Source organism: Cyprinus carpio, chromosome B16, assembly GCF_018340385.1.
Source record: "Cyprinus carpio isolate SPL01 chromosome B16, ASM1834038v1, whole genome shotgun sequence".
NCBI classification, from domain to species: domain Eukaryota; kingdom Metazoa; phylum Chordata; class Actinopteri; order Cypriniformes; family Cyprinidae; genus Cyprinus; species Cyprinus carpio.
Window position 1 is genome coordinate 20,487,561 of NC_056612.1, and position 23,553 is coordinate 20,511,113.

Consider the following 23,553-nt stretch of genomic DNA (forward strand, 5'->3'; position numbering starts at 1 on the left):
GAGAGGCATAACAATGATTTAACTTTTCAAAGTCCATCTGTACATTTGGTGAGAAATTTAATATGGTGTTTTTGTCTGTGTATCCTAATTAAAAAAATGCTGCAAAACAAAAAGCTATATTTAACTGTGTGAGAAACATAAAATTGCTGGAATTTGTTTGCAACCATATAAACCACGGCTTGTTGGTTAGGAATGAAAATCAACCACTGGGTGAATTTCTGAGTAAAAACAGAAAGATAGCAAATAGTTATCAAGAGTGACTGAGAGAGGGAGGGATATCACCAGTCATGGCTCCCCTAATCAGTTTACAGCCCCATATGGTCCACATATTGGATCATTTCTGTTAACACGCACTCTCTGGGTGGCTTTCAAATGGCTAGACAGACTCAGAATACACATAATACATTTAATAAAAAAGAAAATTATAGTAGACACCTGAAGAGTTTCCACACAAAAATTAAGCAGCACCACCGCTGCTTTATAAGAAATGTTTCTTAAGCAAAAAATCAGCATATTAGAATGATTTCTGAAGGATCATGAGACATGGAAGCCTGAAGTAATGGCTGCTAAAAAAAAAAAAAAAAAAAAAGCCAGCATGAATTCACAGAAAGACATTACATGTTTTTTTTTTTGGCCTTATACCCCTTTCATTTGTACTGTTTATACCCTTTGTGTTGTTCTGTTTTTGCCATTGTAAATCTGGCCCCAGGTCTGGTATCTTGTTAATCTGTTTGTTCTAAAACGAGTTCTCAGACTCTGTTTTTGGAATTACGACTCTTTCCAGAATGGTGGTCTGTTCTTGCTGCTTAGTTTGGACCAAGTTTGGATTGTGGTTACAATATATTTAACTTCATAACCATGATCATTTGATTGAGATGAGGTGAATAAAGCCATAAAACATTCTGTTCATTCTCCTTTTTACAGATGTCACAGTCAAGACTGGAGAACACAAGAACGACTGAGAGACTTATAAATCATTGTCTCTGACTCAGCCTTTTGAAGACTATGAGAAATACAAAAAGAAATCTAGTTTTACTTATGACACACATTTGACTCAATGAATATGGCAGTCTTACAGTATGTGTATATTAACCAAATATATAGGTTATCAGTCAATGTTATCTGTAATTGTATGCTGTATTCTATTCATATGGAGAAAATCTAAATAAAGTTAGGGGGGGGGGGAATGCAGGATAAACAGTATTACTATTATAACTATTTTATTTTCAACTTATAGGTCATTTTAGAGGTCAAACTGACAAAGTCTAAAACCAAAGCCAAGACCAAGAACTTCTGCAATCAGAGAACATTCAGAGCTTAAGGAATTGCTCCTTTTAACCCTCTGGTATTGTGGGGGACACACTTGTGTTGTTCGTGGTCAAAACTGAACGAACATGTGAAATGTAACTTTTTTTTAATTTTCAGTAAAATCAATGTAATATTTTTTTGTTCCATAATATTTTTTATTTTGTATTTTGAGAGGATTTCATGGAACTAATTAATATTTATGCAATAATTATGATCAGTTTTTCCACCCATTAAAAATAATAATAAAAACATTATATGATTTTTATATTACTTTTCAATTCTGGAAGTATTTCATGTTAAAATAGAGACAATGCCTTTAAAATCCTTTTTTTTTAAAGTCAGATTAGTGCCATCTGATGGGAGTGTAAAAAAAAAACATCTGCAGTTCCATGATTTAGCCAGTAGATTCCTACATAGCTCTATATACAATGCTTATAAATTCTCTAATAGTTTTAGGCATAAATACTTATTTTATTAAGTTGTGGATTTGGATATATATTTAGACATTCTCAAAGACAACTTTTTTTAAAGGTTCAGATTTTTTTTTTGTTTTTTTTGAAATGCATTAGTAACCATGAACTAACAATGAACTATGCCTGTAGACAGCTTTATTTACTTATACTACATACAGTATAAACACACATTTATTTAGCAGCTAACACACACAATGGATAAACAAACTAACTCCCCATTTGAGAATTGATTTGGGCTATTGGTAAACTTGGAAACTATCTAAACATCAACTGATAATGCTTCTCTTGTTTTTAGACTGTTTATTAACATGACTTACCATTAATAAAGCATTTACTAAGGGGATTTGTGAACCTTATTGGTGTCTAGTTCAACATTAATTAATGTTTACTAACTCTGTAGACTGTTATTAACATGACTTACCATTAATAAAGCATTTACTAAGGGGATTTGTGAACCTTATTGTAAAGTGTGCAATAGTCAAACATTAACTAATGTTTAACTAACATTTGTGGACGGTTTATTAACATGACTTAACATTACCATTACCATTAACTAACAATTAACTAACAAAGCGGTCATTACTGATTTTACTGGACCTTAAATGAGTGAAAGCCATTCATGCATCTCTTACATTTTCAGAAACTTTATTACATATTATATTATTACATAACATTGGTATACATTATATACATTTATATTATATAATCAATGCATTAAATAAATAAAGAAACAAACTTAGAGAAGAAGGTGTTTTTCCTAACGTTAACTGGAAGTGAGCAACCATGGTCAGGATGATGGACAAACAGCTGGTAATCACCTCTTCCTAAAGGACCATTTCTATCCCGCTTTCCAAGTCAGTTAATCCACTCCATCAGACGATGTTTTTGTAGGTCCAGTTGTTTTTTTTTTTTACCCCCGCGAACTTAGGGTAAAAAGATATCCAAATATTACAATCACCATTTCTTCTTGTAAGTCGTCCGCCATTTGTTTACTCTAAAGTCATGTTTGTCCGCGCGAGATTTCCCTCATTTACAGTCGTGATTTGTGATTTTGATTTGAATGGAATCCTATTAAGTGTGTGTGGTGTGCTGTCACAATAGACAGTAAAAAAATGACAATTCCCCCTATAGGAACAAAACTGTTAAATCTATGTTTTTTTTTTGTTTTTTTTTTTGTCAGTGGTATGCCTTACTCGTGTTAATAAACAGTCTACAGATATTAGTAACACATCAGTTAACGTTGGACTAGTGTAAACTTTACAATAAGTTTCACAAATTAATTCCCTTAAATAACCCTTTGATAGTTGTAAGTCATGTTAATAAACAGTCTAAAAACATGAGAAGCATTATCAGTTGATGTTTAGATAGTTTCCAAGTTTACCAAAACCCCAAATCAGTGTCCAAATGGGGAGTTAGTATTGTTTATCCATTGTGTGTTAGCTGCTAAATAAATGTATGTGTACATACTGTATTATAATTAAATAAAGCTTATTAAATAAAGCTATTGAACGGCATATTGTTAGTTCATGTTAACTAATACATGAACTAATGCATTAGTATACGAATAATTAAACATGAGCAAAGATTAAGTAATGCTGAACAGATGCTTTGTTCATTTTTAGTTCATTTTAACTAATGCATTAACCACATCATTAACTAGTTAATCTGTTAATGTGAAGAGATGCATTAGTAAATGTTTAAGTTAACATAACATGAACAAAGATTAATTAATGTTGAACAGATGCCTTGTTCATTGTTAGTTAATGTTAACTAATGCATTAACCAATGTTAACTAATACAACCTTATTGTAAAGTGTTACCAAAAATTCTAAAAAAAAAATACTAATAAAATCCCGTTCTAAAATGAGGTTTCGAGATTATTCCTAATTTTTTTATTAAAGCTCTCAATGATGGATTTCTTTATTAGAACTGCAGACAGAAAACACTAAAGTCTTTAGTCTAATCACTATAAACTGGAAATGTAAATAAAGGAAAGTTTCCTCTCTTTTTTGTGTTTATCCTTCAAGTTAAGTAAACAAAGGAAACTTGTTTCCGCAATGTTAACTGAGTAATCTTATGATCAAAGGAGGAGCTTAAATGCTGCAAAACACCATCTCTCACTAGAATTAGATGCAGCCTTTAAGTTTTGTTACATGGAAAATTTCCTCTCAAGTCCATCACACACTAACCCTGTTTCAGTGTTTCATTTTGCTACATCAGTTTTTTTTTTTTTTTTGACTCTTTTCAGCTTTATTTGAGAAAACAGAAACTGCGAATGTTTAGAGCTCATTTCCAGCTTTGTTCTGCAGTGCTCCATCAAAATATCAACTCACTTTATCCATGTTTGGCTTAATGAGGAAATTGGGAACATCTGGAGTAGAGCATCACTAATGTGTGTTATCATCTTGACATTGCAGAGACGTTCTATCAATGATTTCAGCCAAGTGTTTTGTGCCAAAATATTATTGAAATATTATCTTAATGTAATCTTCTCTTAAAAGAACTGTTTTTGTCCATGGAAGTCCAACTGTTTGTGTTCCACAGAAAAAAAAGGAACTATCCCTTTAGCATTACTTGATTTATTAAAGCTAATCATGCTTGGTGGTTTTAAAACTAGATGGTGCATGAGCAAAATTCCAAGGAATCACAGCGAGTTGATGGCCACAGTCAACATTGATCTGTCACTGTTCTTTTGACTATGAAGGGATGTTATTATACAGGACATTCTCAGCTGTGTTCCAAGAGCTCAAGAAAGATGGCATATAACCAGAAGCAACTGAAACAAGATTCATCTGGCTAAAGAGACGCTCATTTCAGATATTTCCTTGCCAGTTGGTGCTCCCTTAGTGTTTAAGTTTTGAAACAGACAAAGGTGTAAAAGTGTTTTGCAAGTAATTTAAAATAAATTTTGTGATTTGGTAGTTCAAATTCAAATTTCCAAAATGTAATAAAATGTAGGACTAAAAGTCCAGCTGTGCTTCCCAGTCAGTCAGACTTTGCAGGCACATTTTGTAAAGGTGCCCCCTAATTGGTTTCAGACAGGCTTCAAAGAAATCATTACATCATGTCTAATGATCTAGAACAGTGGTTTTTAGACAGCACATGTAAGTCTGCAAAACAATGCTAGATTTTAATAATAAAATGCTTCTAACCACATAACAGAGAATACTCTGGACTACTGAATATCTAGTAAACTGAATTGCAAAGTCAAAAGAAGGACGTAGAGCTTTCTCATATTTAGCTACTAAACTCTGAACCGAGATCAAATCTACATTAAAATAACATCTCTTAGCATATGCTTTCAAATAACCCATCTTAAAACCTAATGTTACAGTCATATCTTACGAAATGTTAGTGTTATGAGATCATTTTGCAGCTAGGGAAAGATGGGCCCCACGTGAGTCTGATTCCCTTCTAAGTTTCCTCACTGTTTTTTCCTCGATTCAGCCAACTGTGGCTGCTCAATGAGTCTGAAAAAGATTAATTTCTTGATTTAATGCATTATTTGTTTTGCATCAAGTCCTAATTACATTGTATCATTGAAACATGCATTTTCTGTAAATCTGCTTTGAAATTATATGTATTGTGAAAAGTGCTATACAAATAAACATGAACTGAATTGGGCAGGACAGCAAAATAAATAGACTTAAATATTTATAAGGGAGGAGAACACGCTTTTCATATCTTTCATTGATAATATTTTGGCACAAATTAATCTCTCCTTTTGGTAAGCTAAGTTATGCAATACAACCAGCATGTTGCACAGCATTCCTTCATCCTCAAAAAACATGAGAAAAATAATAAGTTAAAAGAAAAGCTATTGCCTACATTAAATTAATTTGTGACAAGACTAAACATAGCCCACAATTTGTTTTGTGCAGTGAACTATTGGCAGCCAAAAGAATGACATCAAAACACACACACAAAACCCCCCACAAACATTTCAAAACTAAACATTCAAACTATAAAGGCAAGTCTGGTGGACACTGAAATAATCATAATAAAGTAACTCTTTGCTTTTGCATGATAAATCAGTTTAGGACTATGTGAAACCTTGGCTTTGAACCAAAAACAATCCAGAGCCAGTAATCTACAGCCAATTCAAGCAAGCTTCAGAAATGAAAAAAAAGATTTACAATTTTTGACTAAATGAATCAGAGTCACTGTTGCCTTATTATCTAATTTTTGATTTAAGAATGAAGCTATTTTAATCCGTCAAATTAAATTACAGTTTATTATTCATCTGTTCATCTGTTACTGGCCTCGCTTGTACACTTTATGTCCTATAGGCCGAACTAAATCCAAACATTACATCCATATTGGATATTAACTCCAATTATTTTCTATAAACATCCAAATTCTGGAAATCTACAAATTGCTATGGCAACAGGATCCAGTTAATATAACATCTGTGATCCAGAAAGCAGTCCCTCAGCTGGGCCATGACAAAGTTAAGAAAGTCATCTGTAGTATCTAAGCCAAGGAACTATGAAATAGTTAGGAAAGGACTGTTATCCTTCAACTGCCAAGTAACTTTTGGCAGCAGACACTGAAAGGGGAGAACTGCTTAGTGCCAGACTTTGAGAAAATAATATTATACAGTCAGAAACATTTGGAGTGTGAAGTCTTTAAGCTGACTTGAAGATAGAAACAAAAAGGACAAACAACGGGTACTTGTTTAAGAGAAACTATTTAACAAGAGAAAAAGCTAAGCCAAATTTAGGGCTTTGTCCGAGATAGGAAATTTGCAAGCTGATAATGGAGTTCAAGACAAAATTTCCAGGAATTTGTCCGCAAGCAGTTACGGAAAAAGAAAGACAGACCATGAATAACAGTGAACAACAAAGCTACGCTGACAAGGGGTGGACACAAGGAAGGAGAGAAAAATAAAAAACTCTCCTGTATGATAAACTAACAATGTGCAATGCATTTGTTTCATAAAATGTAATTATTATGACATCTTATTCATTTTTGGACTTTACAATCTTGCAAGGCCTCATGCCATATAGAGAAACTCTTCTCTGGAAGTCATAAGTCATTTGATTTGAGTGTTTATGAGCTGTATGGCAGGGAGCTGGTAAAACATTATATGAAACATGTTTGTTGAAGACGTCATTATTTTTGATGCCGATAACTGAAGTTACTACTACTGACACTACTACTAAATCATCTGCCTCACATGTTTTCATCTCCGAGTGAGAGCTACAATTCCCTTCTGTGAGACTAGGAAATCCGTTGTCAGACACAACGTCTATTTTACAACTGATACAGCCAAGTAATAAATAATATAAAGTATTTTTGCAGTGAGGCTTTAGATCTGGCTTGAAGGAAACCAAAGCTGTACTACTCATTTTTACTCATAACATTTTGGTTTATCCTGTTTTTATGTTCAGTGAAAATTATGTTTGTACTGTCCTACACAAATAAACTAACAACTGCATCAAATGCCTCCACTGTGTGTAAATGTACTAATTTTAAAAAAGATGCATACTGTATGTGAGAACTGTCCTCTGTTGGTTTTCCTAGTTTGTCCAGAGGGTTTCTTCATGCCACAAAAGCAACAAAATAAAACTATAAATTACTATAAATAATGTTTAGACAGACAATAAACTTCCCTGTTGACATCTTAAATAAAAGTATTTTATTTATTTATTTTTTGTCAGTGAGAAACTGTGAGAAAAATGTCTAACTATCTTCTCAGTGGAATGTTTATTGTAAACCAAACTATTCTGAATTCTGAGACATTCTCACACCATCAATAATTTTCTCACGCAGTGATAAATGGATCGCGGAAATAAGAGGACACAACACGCCAACAGACAAGAAAGAGCAGGTCACTTTTGGTAAAAGTCTCAGATTTCAATTGGTAATTTTTATGAAATTCAAACATTAAATACCATTTTGTGGCTCTTTAATGTGTGGCGACAGATTGCTGCTCCTCAGTTCAAGCAGCAAGTGAACCAAACATCTATTCCTTTTAACTAGTTATAGCACAAAATAAATACAAAACATTGATATTTTTAAGTTTAGTCAAATTGAATATCCAAGTTGTCATCAGTACAATTTAACATTTCAAGGTGAATAAACTTAAAATTTTAAGGCAGCACAAACACTTTTTTTACAGTGTGAGAAATATTTGAAAGCTTAAAAATGTCACTTGTTTTTTCAGTGATGTTGTCATGTCTGATTAAAGGTTGAAACCAAGTTATATCAGTGTGAATAATCAGTTTTTGCACAGACAAAGTATTGTCTATCAAAGAACAGCAGCATGATCCAAATAATTGCTGCATAATACAAGTTAGTGAACAGACACTTAGTTTTGCATTTTGGGCTTTGAATAGAAAACATGAGTGCTTGAGAACAAAATAGTAACCACAAAATACAGCACAGAGACCAGCAGTTTTATCTTCAGGCAAAATAAAATCCATCTCGACAAGTTTCTCAAGTCCCATCACCACAAAGGCATTTTTTTTTTTTTGCAAGCATGACACACATGCTGCTCATTGTCTGTGTTTTAATGGCAGAGACGTGTGCAGATTAAAACAAAAAGTGCTTGCTGATGAACGTTTGTTCATTGATGTAAATTCAGTATCTTAATCTCCAACCACTGAATTTTTAGAAGTTTCAAAAGAATTCAGAAGATTGTGGACTAGTCAGTATGGCACTTTTATGTTATGACATTAAAATATGTGTCACGTTAAAGGCTACCTAAAGTTCTTAATAAAAAATATAACATGATTCGTCTGTTGATTGACTAAAGTTATAGTGTAGAGGAGTCATGTGACGTACCAATTAAAAAAAAAAAAAAAAACATTTATTGTTTTCACTATACAAAAACAACTCATTTTAAAATCACTAACATCCTTTATTTATTTTGTTTTTAGCACACACACAAAAAAACACTATAAAGCAATAAAATATCCAGTGAGTTGAAAAGGAAATCCTAATTGAGTCAAAATCTGCTAAGTGGTAATAATGGAACAAGAGTTAAAAAGGATTTGCATTTTCATAGATTTAAATAAAATGTTTGACAGACAGAAAGCACTTTCTGATTGGCTAAACAAAGCCTCTTTTTATTTTATTGTTCACAGATATGTTAGTGTTATCTTTTGGTGAGTAGAATGATTTTTTATTTCACTGGAAAGCATGGCCTCATGTGCCCTATATTGCTGTATTATGCTACAACATTGTCAGATTGTGACTGGTTGACACTGACAGACATTTCAAGAGTTGATTAATAACTGCTCAACTTTGGATTCCATGTAAGTCTTGCAACACTGAAGAGAACCGAACCCAGATCCTTGACTAGACTGAAACGAATCACATACTAATTAGAGAGGTCCTTGCAACACGCTAATATTCTTCAATTTACAATCAAGTTTGGGTTTATGTGAATAAGCATTCATATGGCAATGATTAGCTGGTGGTCTGGGTGTTGTTTATCTCACATTTATTTCTGACATTTTTTTTTTTTAGTGCAGTAAATGTATGGTTGTGGTTAAAGGAGAGCCAGGTGCACACCCAAAGAAATATGCAAACAGCTTGACGTAAATAAATCTTTTTAACAGCAACTATATGACTTACATATGACCAATGCCACATTTACGAGAGAGGTCAGTACACATGCACATATGCGACACACACTACAGACATGAACACATCAGTTTTGACTCTATTTACACTTAGCAGTAACCACAGCAAAAGGGTCTGGCTGCAGACTTGCATTTGCACTCTCAGACTTGCATTCTCAGAATTGCACTCTCAGACACTTGCACTTCCGGTAGTGACATCACTTGCAGTCTTTATTCTATATTTTGTTCTATTTATTTATTCTTTTTTGTTTGAATCTCTCAACATTTTACAACAGCAGCCAGGTGTTGAAGACAAGAAAAAAGAAACTAAATTACGAAGTCACTTGCAATCATCATTTGCACTCTCAGCTACCTGCGACGTCACTTGCAATCAACAGAAATCGTGCATGTTGCCAATGGAGACAAGAAGCTGTGGTGATTGAATGATTAAAACTAAATTAGTACTGTAACGTAAAGGGGTCCTGCAAGAAAAAAAACAAGATCCACAAATCCACGGCCACAAAACAGCAGAATATGAATGCAATGCGCAAAGTCTCTCATTGAGCGTTTTCCTCCCGTAGAAAACATAAACACTTAATATGGCTTAATGTATTAAGATGCTATTCAAATATCAAATTCAATATAGTTTATTAATATAATGAATAATGTATAAAACATGACAAAACATGCACAAAACATGGCATAATGTGGCATAATAATAGACTAAGATGATAAAGAAGAAACTCAATATGCTCCTCTTCATTATTAAAATATATGTACAGGCAATCAGGTGAGCCCAGAATAAATGCAACATGCAAAGTTTCGCGTTAAGCGTTTTTCCATATAGAATAACTTTCTACAGCACTTTTATTTCATTGTCTTTGTCCATTACGCTACATTATGTGTTTTATTTAAAACAAACTTCATATTCTGCTGTTTTGTGGCCGCGGATTTGTGGGTCTTGTCTTTTTCTTGCAGGACCCTGTACGTTACGGTACTAAATTAGTTTTAATCGTTCAATCACCACAGCTTCTTGTCTCCATTGGCAACACACACAATTTGTGTCGATTGCAAGTGACTCCGCAGGTAGCTGAGAGTGCAAGTGATGATTGCAAGTGACTTAGTAATTTAGTTTCTTTTTTCTTGTCTTCACCAACTGGCTACTGTTGTAAAATGATGAGAGATTCAAACAAAAAGTAATCAATAAATAGAACAAAATAAAAAAGACTGATGTCACTACCGGAAGTGCAAGTGTCTGAGAGTGCAAGTCTGAGAATGCAAGTCTGAGAGTGCAAGTGCAAGTCTGCAGCCAGACCCTTCTCAACCACAGTGAAAAAAATTTGGGCGTTTCTGTGGGGGGAAAGAAATCAGCTAGGCAAAGAAAAAAGGAAACTTAAATCAAGGTTTTCTTTTATATACTTACTTATTACTTACTTATTTTTTATAAGTATTCACTTATAATCAGACTGAGCATATAGCTAGTAAGCATATTTGCTGTGCTGTCTGAGGGCAGGGCTCCAAGTTCGGAATGTAGCCCAAACCCAGAGAACATACTTGTATAAATATTTATCATGCTAAATAAATAAAAGTGGATTATCTGAAGATGCTGCTCCCAAACTTTGTTGATAAAACATCTTGTCATTGAGAGCAAGGATCATGAATGATCATGAACGACGGTGGTGACAACAGCGGCAATCCACATGTCACTCAAGTGGCCACGCCCTTAATTATGCAGAACTTTAAGGCTTAATATAATTTAAACGGATGAGTTATAAAAATAAATAAAAAAATCACACCCCTCACAGTTGTCATGAAGGGCAAAATTAGCTATACCAAAACCGATTTTTGAACCAGGCTGTAAACATGTTTTTGTTCTACTGTAAAGTTGGGCATTTTAACATGAGGAGTCTATGGGATTGACTCCTTTTGCAGCCAGCCTCTAGCAGCCAGTTGACGAATTACAGTTTAACTCACTTCCGTGTTGGCCTCATGAGAGAGAGCGGGAGGTTGCTGCTTGGTCGTACCACGCAGTGGAAAAGCGCCATCAGTGCCATGACTCTGCTAGTTTCAAAGAATTTCAGAGGAACTTTGACTTACTTAGAATTTCCCTTTCCCGATCATGGAGATTTATCTGCTCAGCTGCACAGAAAACATGATATTTTAAATAACATCAGCCAAACAGGGACCCTGCCAATTTCAAATACTTTCTGAAGAACTGAACTTTCTCTTGAATTTAGGAGAAACCTTGCACAGATTATTATTGCCAGTATTTAAATTAATAGTTCATCCAAAAATGAAAATTTCCATGTGGCATGCAATAGCCAAAACTGAATGTTAATTTGCAACCCCCCCCCCCCCAACCACGTTCAGTGTTCAGACTTTGAGGGGGTTCCATAGCAAATTCAGTGCAGAGGGCCCAGAATTCCCAGCAACAGTCTCGTCCCCAGTAGATCCTCTGCAGTGAATGGCTGCCACCAGAATCAGTCTAAACAGATAAAAACATCACAACAACCCACAAGTAATTGACACTACTCCAGTCCATTAATTAAAGGGATACTCCACCCCAAAATGAAAATTTTGTCATTAATCACTTACCCCCATGTCGTTCCAAACCCGTAAAAGCTCCGTTCGTCTTCGGAACCAAATTTAAGATATTTTGGATGAAAACCGGGAGGCCTGTGACTGTCCCATAGACTGCCAAATAAATAACAGTGTCAAGGTCCATAAAAGGTATGAAAGTCATCATCAGAATACTCCATCTGCCATCAGACGTGCAATCTGGGTTATATGAAGCGACGGGAACACTTTTTGTAAGCGAAGAAAACAAAAATAACACCTTTATTCAACAATTCCTTTGTCAACAGTCTCCTCTGTGTCTCTCCATGTCACTGTATGCTGCATATGCTCTTCTGTATCATCTGCTCCACAATGATGTGCTGTTTTCTTTCAAATCAAACCTAAATACACATGGAAGCAGCACATCCTTGTGGCCCAGATGATACGGAAGAGCGCTTGACACTATTTACTTGGCAGTCTATGGGACAGTCACACGCCTCCCGGTTTTCATCCAAAATATCTTAAATTGTGTTCCGAAGACGAGCGGAGATTTTACGGGTTTGGAACGATATGGGGGTAAGTGATTAATGACAAAATTTTCCTTTTGGGGTGGAGTATCCCTTTAACATTATGTGAAGCAGAAAGCTGTACGTTTGTAATAAACAAATTGATCATTAAGATATTTTAACTTTAAACCTTCACTTCTGGCCAAAATATGAGTCTGTATTCTAAAATGCTTCCTCCAGTGAAAGAGTCCATCCTCTGATGTCCTTTCACATCACAATACACCAAATTTTTGTTTAGAACTGTTTGGATTTTTATTTTTTTTATTTTTATTTATTTATTTATTTTTTGCTTGTAAAAGGTGCTTGATCTGCGCATATTTCTCTCTTTATTTAGACTAAATTGAGTAAAAATGTCTTCATGGATTAGTTTATTACAAACACTAAGCTTTTTCCTTCACAAGAATCGTGTGGATTACTTCTGGATCATTGTGATGTTTTATCAGCTGTTTGAACTCTCATTCTGACGGCACCCATTCACTACAGAGGATCCATTGGTGAGCAAATGATGTGATGCTAAATTGTTCTAATGAAAAAACAAACTCATCCACATCTTGGATGTGGGGTGAGTTCATTTTATTTTTTTATTTTTGGGTGAACTATTCCTTTAATTAAAAAAAAGAAGAAAAAGAAAGTAAATGGGCTGCCTGAAACAGCAAGCTGTAATGGTATGTGGACTATGTGTAGGAGATGTCTCTTCTCACCTTACAGAAAGAGCACATGTTCTGAGTTATAGCTGCTTTAACACAAGCAATGTAAAATCCATGTGTGGCCAAAAAATTACAATTTAAAATCAGTCCGATTTTTTGGACATCTTTCATGGGGGATCCATGCACTTTTTTTTATTTAGTCACCAGTGTTTGACTCTACATTGCTTCAAGATAAATTCCAGGGCTGGGTTTGGGTTTTGACTAAAGCCAGCACAGATTGAGGTGAAGGCCCATGTTTGGTTGTCTGGGATTGTTTCTAAGATATATGGCTAAAGTTGGGGAGTGTGAGAGGCAAAGACTGTGTTCTCATTTAAGTAAAATGTGGTCCTTGGTGACAAGTTCATCCATTCATTATTGTGTCAGCAGATGATATATTAATTCTGCACTTTTTTATAATGTGCTAAAATTCAAGCACACACACACACACAAAAAAAAAAAAAAAAAAAAAAAAAAAAAAAAAAAAAAAAAAAAAAAAAAAAACACACATATATACATAAAAAACATTGAAGTGTAAATAGTTTATAGTTATTGTGAGGGTATTTTTTTAGACATATTTTTAACCTACAATCATTCAAGCTAAATGTTTCGTCACTCAGTGTAGTTGTGTTTTACAATTTATAATGTTGTTGATTCATATTTATATTGTGAGGAAGATACTTAAAAACTTTCAAACTCTGAATTGAATTTATTTTAGCTAAAAAAGACAAGTAAACAGTCAGTAATAAAATAAGAATAGATTTATGACAAGCAGTGCACAAACAAATGCAACAAGATACAACTAAAATTTACTGTGCTTTAAGTCTTTCAGGTAGGTATAACAGTAATATTCAGGTACAGAAATACCACAGAAACAGAATCATCTATTTACCTTTAAAATAACACTGGTTAGTCTTCAATGTATAAATAAACAGTAAAAACAGACAGCGGCAGGTTTATTTAGGTTGTCTCTTTAAGACCTCATATACGGATCAAACTGTTACACATAAGTTTTGTTTCTCAGCTGTTTACATTAACTTTATAGCCTGTATACCGACAATGTTTAGTATAAATCTACTGTTTACATGAATACTCATCAAGACTGGCACTTTGACATATTTTTGTATGTATTTGGCTGTTTACGCGCAAAGGCGCGCGCTCTCAGACGCGCGCTTTGGGTGTGATGCGGCTCACAGAAAGGGTCTTACAGTCACAGAGCGCGCAAGCACTGAATTGAGCACTTGAATGTTTAAAATTGTAAGACTCAAAAGAACGTGCAAATGATACATTCCATCATCGGTCGCGAGCGTCTTTCACGTTTTAATATTTGCGGGAATTTATTTATTTATATATATATATATATATATATATATATATATATATATATATATATATATATATATATATATATATATATATATATTAAAATAATAATATAATACATATAATATAATAATATATAATAATAATATAATACAAACTTATTAATATTCACATTTTATTTTACCAAATGTATAGGCTATACATTTGGAAAAATAAAATGTGAATATTAATAAGTTTGTTGTAATGAGCCGTATAAAAAAGAATAGCCTATTGTTTCGATACAGTCTTCCAAATGCATTGAACGATTCAGAAACTTGGTAGACATTAAAATTCACGAAAAGAATGAAGATACTGCGGGGGAGGGGGTTCAGTGAGGAGTGGTCACACGGTCTAAGCAAAGCCCTGCTCGTGCGGTGGGATTTTTGTGTCGCACTCCGACAGATGTACAGTAAGTACATGCTCTTCATTCTTGCATGTAGAGGCATTGCTTTCATTATTGCTGAAAATTATTGTTGTGTGTTTTTATTATAATAAGACATGAGTGGTTATGCAAGTGTTTGGGGAGAACTGCTAGAATATTTATATGCTAGAGTTTAAAGTAGCCTATTTGGAAACTGGAAATAAAACTCTCTGCTTGCATTTTGTGTTTAAAAATGTGTCAAGGATACTTTATTAACAATGATGGCGATGATAATAGCCTAATATTTTTTAACAGTTAAACATGTCTGCTTCCACATAGCTGCAAACAAATATGCACATTTTCTGACAAACATTTTTTTAAATGAATTTTAAATATAATTTTACATTTCACATGTACGTTAAAATTTAAATGTATTTTTTTATTTAAAGGGGTGGATGACAGTTTTTTTTCTAGGCTTGATTGTGTTTATGGGGTGCAGTCTAAAATGTGTTCATCTTTCGTTTTTTAAAAAATGCATTAATTTTCACATAATTTACCTTTATTCCACACAGATCTATCACTTCTCTGACAAAAGCCTAGATTATTTCCTGTTTTTATGAAGCCCCTCCCTCAGAAATATGCAATGGGCTGAGATTGGTCAGCTGGCTCAGTGTGTTGTAATTCGCTAAACCGCTTCTAGAGCTCGAACATCCCGCCCCTCAAACTCAGAATGTGCTCCAGTTGTATTGTAAACAATGGTCTATATTGGTTATCAGTTTGAGCCCGAATGAGATGCAGAGAATATTAATGAAGAGGATCACGCAGAACCTGTGCAATAGCGGCTCTTAATGGTATGTTTGTTTGCTGTTGTTGTTGTTCGTTGTTGTCTCATACTTTTAGATACGCTGTTGTTTGTGAACGCTACTGCTTCTGTTAGCTTTTAATATATACGGTTTTAGTCTGATTAAAGGTTTAATACAGCACAGCAACCAAAAGCGCATCCAAGTATAACGCTTCTCATTGCTATGTGAATATAAGCGAGGAACAGGATTGAGAACTGCTGCTTTAGAACATTGGTTTTGAAACTTGTGAACCCATTAGAATCGTAAGAAGACAGAATCGCGATCCATATATGAACAGATTTTTACATGCACCCCTAGTTTTCTATTCCCCTTCTCTAAAGCAGCACAACATTGCCTCGCCCCCTTTGTTGCGTGTTCCCGGGGGCGGGGTTTATCTGGGTTCATGACGTAACGGACCTGGGAAGAAGCTAGTTGTAGTCCCTTACCAGCCGTTTTTGTCAAACTGACAGAATTTTAAAAGATATCTCTGTTTGCATTGAACTTTCAGTGCTGCAACTTTGCAGATATTTTTTATGCTCAAATAGCAACATTAGACACTAACTAATGTTAAAAAAGTGAAATCGCAATCAACCAACTAACTAAATAAATAAATAGAACTGGTAAAAATAAATATGGTATAAATGGTATAAATATTTGCTTTTCATTTAGACAGCAACTTTTTTATGGTCATCACTGAAGAAAGCAACTTACAAACAGATGGTGTCATTATGTGTGTCTTCCAGTATGGGCAAACTGGGCTAACAAGATTTAGTTGTCTGTCTCATTAAAATAAACACTTCCTGAAATAAGAAATGTAGCAAATGAATTGGGAATATACTACAGAAAGCTGCCCAATAAGTAGGCAAAATTTGTTCAGTTTCGGGTGGATATGCCTATTGTAAGTATTTATTTAAAACATCCTTGTCTTTTCCTCCATGCCATGAAGGCTTGCATACAGTGTCCCCAGTCAGATAAGGAAATGATTTTGAAATGAGGAGGGAATGCAGTGTTGATGCAACAGTTCCTGAACTTACAAAAATTTGCTTTTGGGTTTAGGGATTTTAAAAGCCAGCATAATTGCACATCTGGAGCTCCAGTTAGAGGTGATCAGATCCATGTTCTATGCTGTCATCATGCTTGATCATACAAAAAACATAGTACCATGGAATGTTTACATCATATGTAACATATGCAGCTGTGTTATAGACATGGACAGTATGCAAAATAAATGGGAGTAATTAGAAGAGAGCATGAAAGGCGTCTGTTTACCTTATTGGATTTGTTGTGCATTGCCACATGGTGTCTGTCAGCTTATTCCTGTCTCCCTTATCGCTTGTGTGCCGATGTTTATTTTCCACATTTCTAGCATGCACGCCAAAGGTTTCTGATGCCTGATCTAGTCGCATTTTACCTATATCCAAAATCAGTTTTTTGACTTGAAATCAATAAGTTATTAGAATTAGAAGATTGTGCTGTAATCAGTTATTTACTTTTAAGAAATAAATAATCATAACTTAGCTGTATCTAAAAGCTTTCATTTGCTCAGATTCATGGAATGTTATGATCATTAGATGATTTACTTACTTTATTCATTTGAATGTTGTCCTATTAATATTTGTGTCTAACATTGTCTGATCTCTGAAATCATAAGGCAAGAAACAAGTATGAAATAAACATGCATGCAAAGATTTGCCTCAGTGATATGTCATGGCCTCTGGTTTTGGTTTTCTCAATCAGTCAAATCTCTCTTCACAGTTTAATTACTTCCATGTGCACAATATTTGATCCACTGTTACCCTTGAACATCTGGGCCTCACAACTGTTTTCCGCCCAGTTGGTTCTGGCTTAAGGGTTTGAAACTCTTTTGGGAAGTTTGGATATTATTTGTTTTTCCGTTCAAATCTGTTTTATTAAAACTGTAAACATTTTTAACAGCATAGAACAGGGGAACATTTTCTTTCATCCTGTACTGAGGTGTCGTTTAATGTGGGAGAATAATCAAATCCTGGTTAACACATTTTGCAGTGAATTTAAGCAGTTCTATGACAAAATGATAATGGAATCTAAACAGGTACCGATCTTATTTTGCTGATTTAAAGAAAACCAAATTAAAAAGTGAAATAATTATGATAATAATAGTGATAATAAATTAGTCAAATAAACAAAGATTAAATCTGATAGTATTTTTATATATACTGTCATTCAAAAGTTTAGAGTCAACAATATTTTTTACTGAAAGAAATGATTACCATTTTTATGCATCGAAATTTATCAAAATTTTCTCATTCATCAAAGAATCCAGAAAAAAGACAGAAATATTCAGCAGAAAAACTCTTTTCAACATTGATAATTATACATGTTCCTTGAGCAGCAGATCAGCATATTAGAATGATTTCAGAAAAATCTAAATTAAATGTAATTTTTTTTTGCCTTTGTGTTGAAAATCTTTGTTTAAAACTTATATTGAAACCTTAATCTGTCGGAAATGTTCTAAATTTTTCTATTCTTTGTACTGAAAGTGTTTCAAGAACAGCAGACCACATTAAAGCAACTACACCATCCAGCTCATCTGAGCAGCTCATAAATGAATAAACGGGGGCGGCGGGATGCTGGAGGATTACTGAAAGAAGTTGTTTGGGATGCACATGCAAATAACTTCAATTGAAACAAACGACAAAGTAAAAAAAGTACATATAAAATTGCATGCGGTTAGCCTATCCTTCTATAGGAAGTAATAGCATTTTGAAACACAAGACATAAAAGCTTGTCAGTGGGTTTATTTGTAAAGCCTGGAGCAGGTTAGCATCCTAATGAAAGAGTTGTGTTAGAAAGAATTTTTTAATAGAGCAAGTTGTTCTGTTAGCGTGCCTGAAACAGATATAGGTTCCATGTGTCTCTTATGTGTGATTCTATTATAGAAGACCATTTTACTGAGCATGAGAGCAAACGTGCAGAATGCAGATTAGATGTGATTTCCTTTGAGCTCCTATTTTGGGATGACGGGCACATGTGTAACTTTCTATGCATGGGACATTTGTATCTCTCAAAAACATGAATAGTGGGGCCCCCAGGAAATTTTAAGGGGTGGCCAGATGAGGCCACAGTAAATCTTGGGGTGGCACACCAAAATAAAAGAAAAAAAGGGTTTGCAATATTGACAAAAAAAAAAAAAAAGAAAAAGATATTTCTGGGATTTTTTTCGATAACGATAAACATACAATATTTTGCTGAGTGTGTTATTGTGCTGATATCTTATTTCTAATTGTGCTGACAGCTGATTTTTTTATTTTTACCTTCACACCATTTTTTCTAAAAGTGTGCACCATCTTTTAGGTCAAATACTTGCATTTGGGCTGTTACCAAGCAAATGCAATCAGTATCAACAAAATTGATCTTTGCAATGCAGAGAAAACAGAAGCTGCATTTGAAGTGCCATTTAGATGTTTTTGCACACTGTTTAATGCAGCTCTGTGGGACATGGAGTACTTTAACCTGCAGTTACAAATGAATAAATAATGTTTTGGTATTTTAAACATAAAACATTGAAAACTGATGTTTGAAATTATTTTAAAAACGAAAAGGTACCTTAAATGTGAAATTAAAACCGCCAGTAGGTGTCAGCGAGTCACTGTTAATAAGTGAGTCATTGCAATTGAACCGAATCATTTAAACGGTTGATTCATTCAGGAAGGAAACACTATCATGTCACTCAGAGACGCAAAACAGTGGCTGTGTTTGGAATGATTTTCGTTTTTAGAAATAGAGCATAAACAGGGAATATGTTGTCTAAAACGTAAGTCTCTTGATATTAACTTCTTGTTTATTGAACTGTTGTATAAAATCAATATCACATTTGTAATTATGCTGACTTTTGGAGAAAAACGTCACTCTTCGTGTGATAGTAACTATATGAAATTATATAAATTATATAGATCTATAAATGTTCTGTCCCAAATCTTGAAAAATGTTATAATTCTAAATTTCCAGTGACAGAATGCACTATAAATGCGTATGCGCACTAGTCTAGACCATCACGTGATATATGCGCGTGCTCTGTGTTTTGTTTGGACGGGAGGGCGAGGGGGAAGGGCAGCTACTCTGGTGGCGCCAATCTGCAATTTCTTTTGGTGGCTGCACCCGGTGCTGCATTTTTATTATTATTTTTTTCCCCACTTCTTAAACTATTGTGAATTTACATTCTGCATTTCAATTTATAGTACCCACTGCAAATCATCCTAGGGGTGGCCACAGGGGTGGCCAGAGTTTATACAGTGGTGGCCGTGGCCACCCCTGGCCACCCCTTGGGGGCGCCCCTGGAATGGAGAGAAGCAAGCGGATACAGATGTGTTGATGGCCTTATGGAAGGCAAAGAAGAATGTGACTGAATTTGATTAATGAAAAATAAGAACAAAATATATTGACCTTTATCTCTCTCTCCTGCCGCCCAGCCAAACATAGCAAAGTGTTGTCAACCAGTGGCAAGAGTAAAAGGAATAGCTAAACCAAAAATTAATATTTACTCAGGCTCAGGCCATTAAAGATGTACATGAGTTTGTTTTCTTCACAGATTTGGAGAAATTTAACATTACATCACTTGCTCACCAGTGGATCCTCTGCAGTGAATGGGTGCTGTCAGAATGTTTCTTTTTCAATCCTCCAGTGAAAAAGTTCAATCCCTGTTTATGACTGTTTTAAACTGTTTTAGCTTGTAAACGGTGCTTGATCCATGCATATTTCTCTCCTGATTCAGGTGAGGCAACTTTTTCACTGGAGAAAGCAATATTATGGATAGAGGCAGTGGTTTGAAATTAAAAACATCTTAATAATGGATCTATTTATTATAAACATGCAGCTTGTCACTTTACAAGATGTTAATTGATAGACTGGAGTCATGTAGATTACTGTGATGTTTTTATCAGCTGTTTGAATTCTTATTATGACGGCACCCATTCACTGCAGAGGATCCATTGGCGATTTAATGTTAAATTTCACCTAATATGTTCCAATTACGAAACAAACTCATCAACAGCTTAGATGGCTTGAGGTTAAATTTTTAGCAATTGTTTTTATTTTTGGGTCAACTATTCCTTTTAGTGTGGAAATATTTGTTATTTGATTAATTGCAGACAAGGGATGATGTTTGAAACCTGTTCGCAAACAATCATTGTTTGCAGTTTTGTTTGGTTCCACTGCTACCATCTGGATATAGAGAAAGATGTGCAGTATTGTATATCTTTAAAGACTTCACAGAAAAAATAGGAATGGTCTAAACATTCATTACATTTTGCTTTTTTTTTTTTCTTCTTCTTCAAAATAAGAAAAAATCTTAGCAACTGAAAACATTAAATGGGACTATGGGAAGTCTAACATTTATGTGGTTGTTGGGTCCTGCCTTTGAAAGGCTGTGAAACAGGAACAGATTGGCATTCCTTTCTTCTTACCACATGAAAGATTTGGGGTCTTGGGCTATGAGAGCTTGAAGGTTTAGACAGGCCCTCAATTGACCTTACATTTTACGGCTGGTCTGTGTGTGAAACATGCTCTCTGCTGTCATTCCAACTCAAACATTTCTTAACAGCAAAAAATAAACACTGTTGTTTGCCTCACAGCAGAGCTAATTTATTTGATCATTGCTATGTTTTTAGTTCATTTGGTAGCAGACAAAAAGACAGGCAGACTCAGTTCAGTTATTTGTTTAAAACATGTATTTTTAGGAATAATTGTATCTTTCTAATGTATTTCTTTGACTTTATTAATTTTTTTAAAATATATATATTTTAATTCACCTTTTATAAAAGCCAGATGTCCACTTGTGTAAGGAGCGTCTTGCTCAAGTTAGGGGTCAAATTAGGTTCAGTATCAGGTAATACTAAATTTATTGGAAATATCATGCTAAAATTATTTCTTTTTTTCTGTTAAGGTCTTCGGGACGTGCTCAGACAATGGGGAAGATATGGATATTTGTTTTTGGTTTAATCATTATATCATGTTTCCTTGTAAGCACTGCACAGCCAACAGGTAAACACCTTACTTGCATGTCTAATTTACTGAAAATTAACAATTTCCTAAATAATTTATGGATTTTTATTTTAACATGGCCCAAAGAAAATGAATGTTATTAATACTATTGATGATTAATGTTATGTGTGTTTAGTGTTTTTGACCAATTGTGTAATTTAAAAAAAAATTGTATTTATAATTTGTATTGGCATTTTGGATTCTGTATACCGTTCAAAAGTTTGGTCAGTAAGATTTTTATTTTGAATGAAAAGAAAACATATATTCAACAAGAAGAATGCACTTAATTGATTAAAAGTGACAGTACAGATTTAAATTGTAACAAGTAAATTCAATTCTTTTGAACTTTCTATTAATAAAAAAAAAAATCATGCTTCCCACAAAAAAATATTAAGCAGCACAGCTCTTTCAAAATGTGTTTTGAGTATTAAATCATCATCTTTGAGAATGATTTCTGAAGGATCATGTGACACTGAAAACTGAAGTAATTGCTGCTAAAAATTCAGCTTTGCCATCACAGGAATAAATTACATTACATTACATAAATTACAAAAAGACTTAACATTAAAAAATCCTACGAACTGCCCAATTTTGAACAGTAGCGTATATTTGTGTCATTTATGACACTTATACATGTCTTAATTGTCATGTGTTGTCTATTATACTCTCATTGATAGGATGCCTGGATGAAAATCCACCATATGACATTGTATTCCTTGTGGATAGTTCTAGCAGCATCAGTACTCGAGACTTCCGGGAGGTTAAGATGTTCATGCACACTTTCGTTGATGGTTTGGATATTGACACTAAAAAGGTACAAGTTGGCCTTGCTCAGTTCAGCACCGATCCCCACAAAGAGTTCCTGATAGGGGAATATGCAAACAAAGCGGAACTGTTTACGAAAATAGATAACCTTCCATACCGAAAAGGAGGCACATACATGGGAAAAGCCATGAATTTTCTTAAGGACAGCTATTTCACGAGTGCAGGTGGAAGCCGTATCAATGTAAAAGTGCCTCAGATTGTTGTGGTGATCACAGATGGAGAATCAGCCGATGATATAAAAGAACCTGCTAAAAATCTGCGACAGAAGGGTATTATCATCTTTGCCATTGGTGTTGGTCCAACGAATATGACTGAGTTAAAGGCTATTGCCAACAGTCCACCTGAGCGTTTTGTGGTTAATATTGAAAATTACCAAGCACTGCAAGGACTGACGACCACCATGAAGGATACAGTGTGCATCTTGATGAGGGATCAGGGGAAAGGTAAATTAAGTTTTAAAAACTATGTTCAGAAGTTAACGAGCCTGTATAAACATGATTTCTGAATCTGTCTCTAGCAATCCAATCACAAGTGGTCAAGCAAGATAACTGTTTACACCTGGTACAGTGTTATTAATACTATTTATATACAGTTATATTTGAATTACGTAGCTTTTAATTTTTCTTTGAAGGTTTACTTTTATTTTAAATTCAAGTTTTAATAATCGTATGTGCTGTTTATTATTATGTAACGCACATCAGTGATGTTATTAACTGTTATTGTATATTGACAATACAAACACCCACAAAAGAAAGAAAGAAAGAAAGAAAGAAAGAAAGAAAGGAAAGAGAATATAAAAAAATGAAGAATTGAAGAATCTTGATAAATATTTACTTTTTTAGTCCAACCTGAGCTATGCTCATGCTGAGTACATATAAAATAACTGTTGTGCTCTTGCCTCATGTTGAAAGTTGAAAGGAGTTCTGCCCTGTGTCTTGTATTTTAAAAATCATTATGTGTGAATAGCTTCTTATTAACTTTTATCTTA

At 34.2% G+C, this 23,553-nt stretch overlaps 1 protein-coding gene across 1 annotated transcript in view; it reads left to right on the forward strand.

Moving 5' to 3' along the window:
- The first annotated feature begins 14,851 nt into the window (after window positions 1–14,851).
- The window catches only part of col6a4a (collagen, type VI, alpha 4a), a 31,774-nt gene continuing 23,072 nt past the window's right edge, over window positions 14,852–23,553 (forward strand). The window contains exons 1-3 of the mRNA XM_042741409.1: window positions 14,852–14,928; window positions 21,643–21,740; window positions 22,418–23,008. Coding sequence (XP_042597343.1) covers window positions 21,665–21,740; window positions 22,418–23,008 — 667 coding nt within the window. The 5' untranslated portion in view covers window positions 14,852–14,928; window positions 21,643–21,664. The remainder of the gene's footprint in view (window positions 14,929–21,642; window positions 21,741–22,417; window positions 23,009–23,553) is intronic.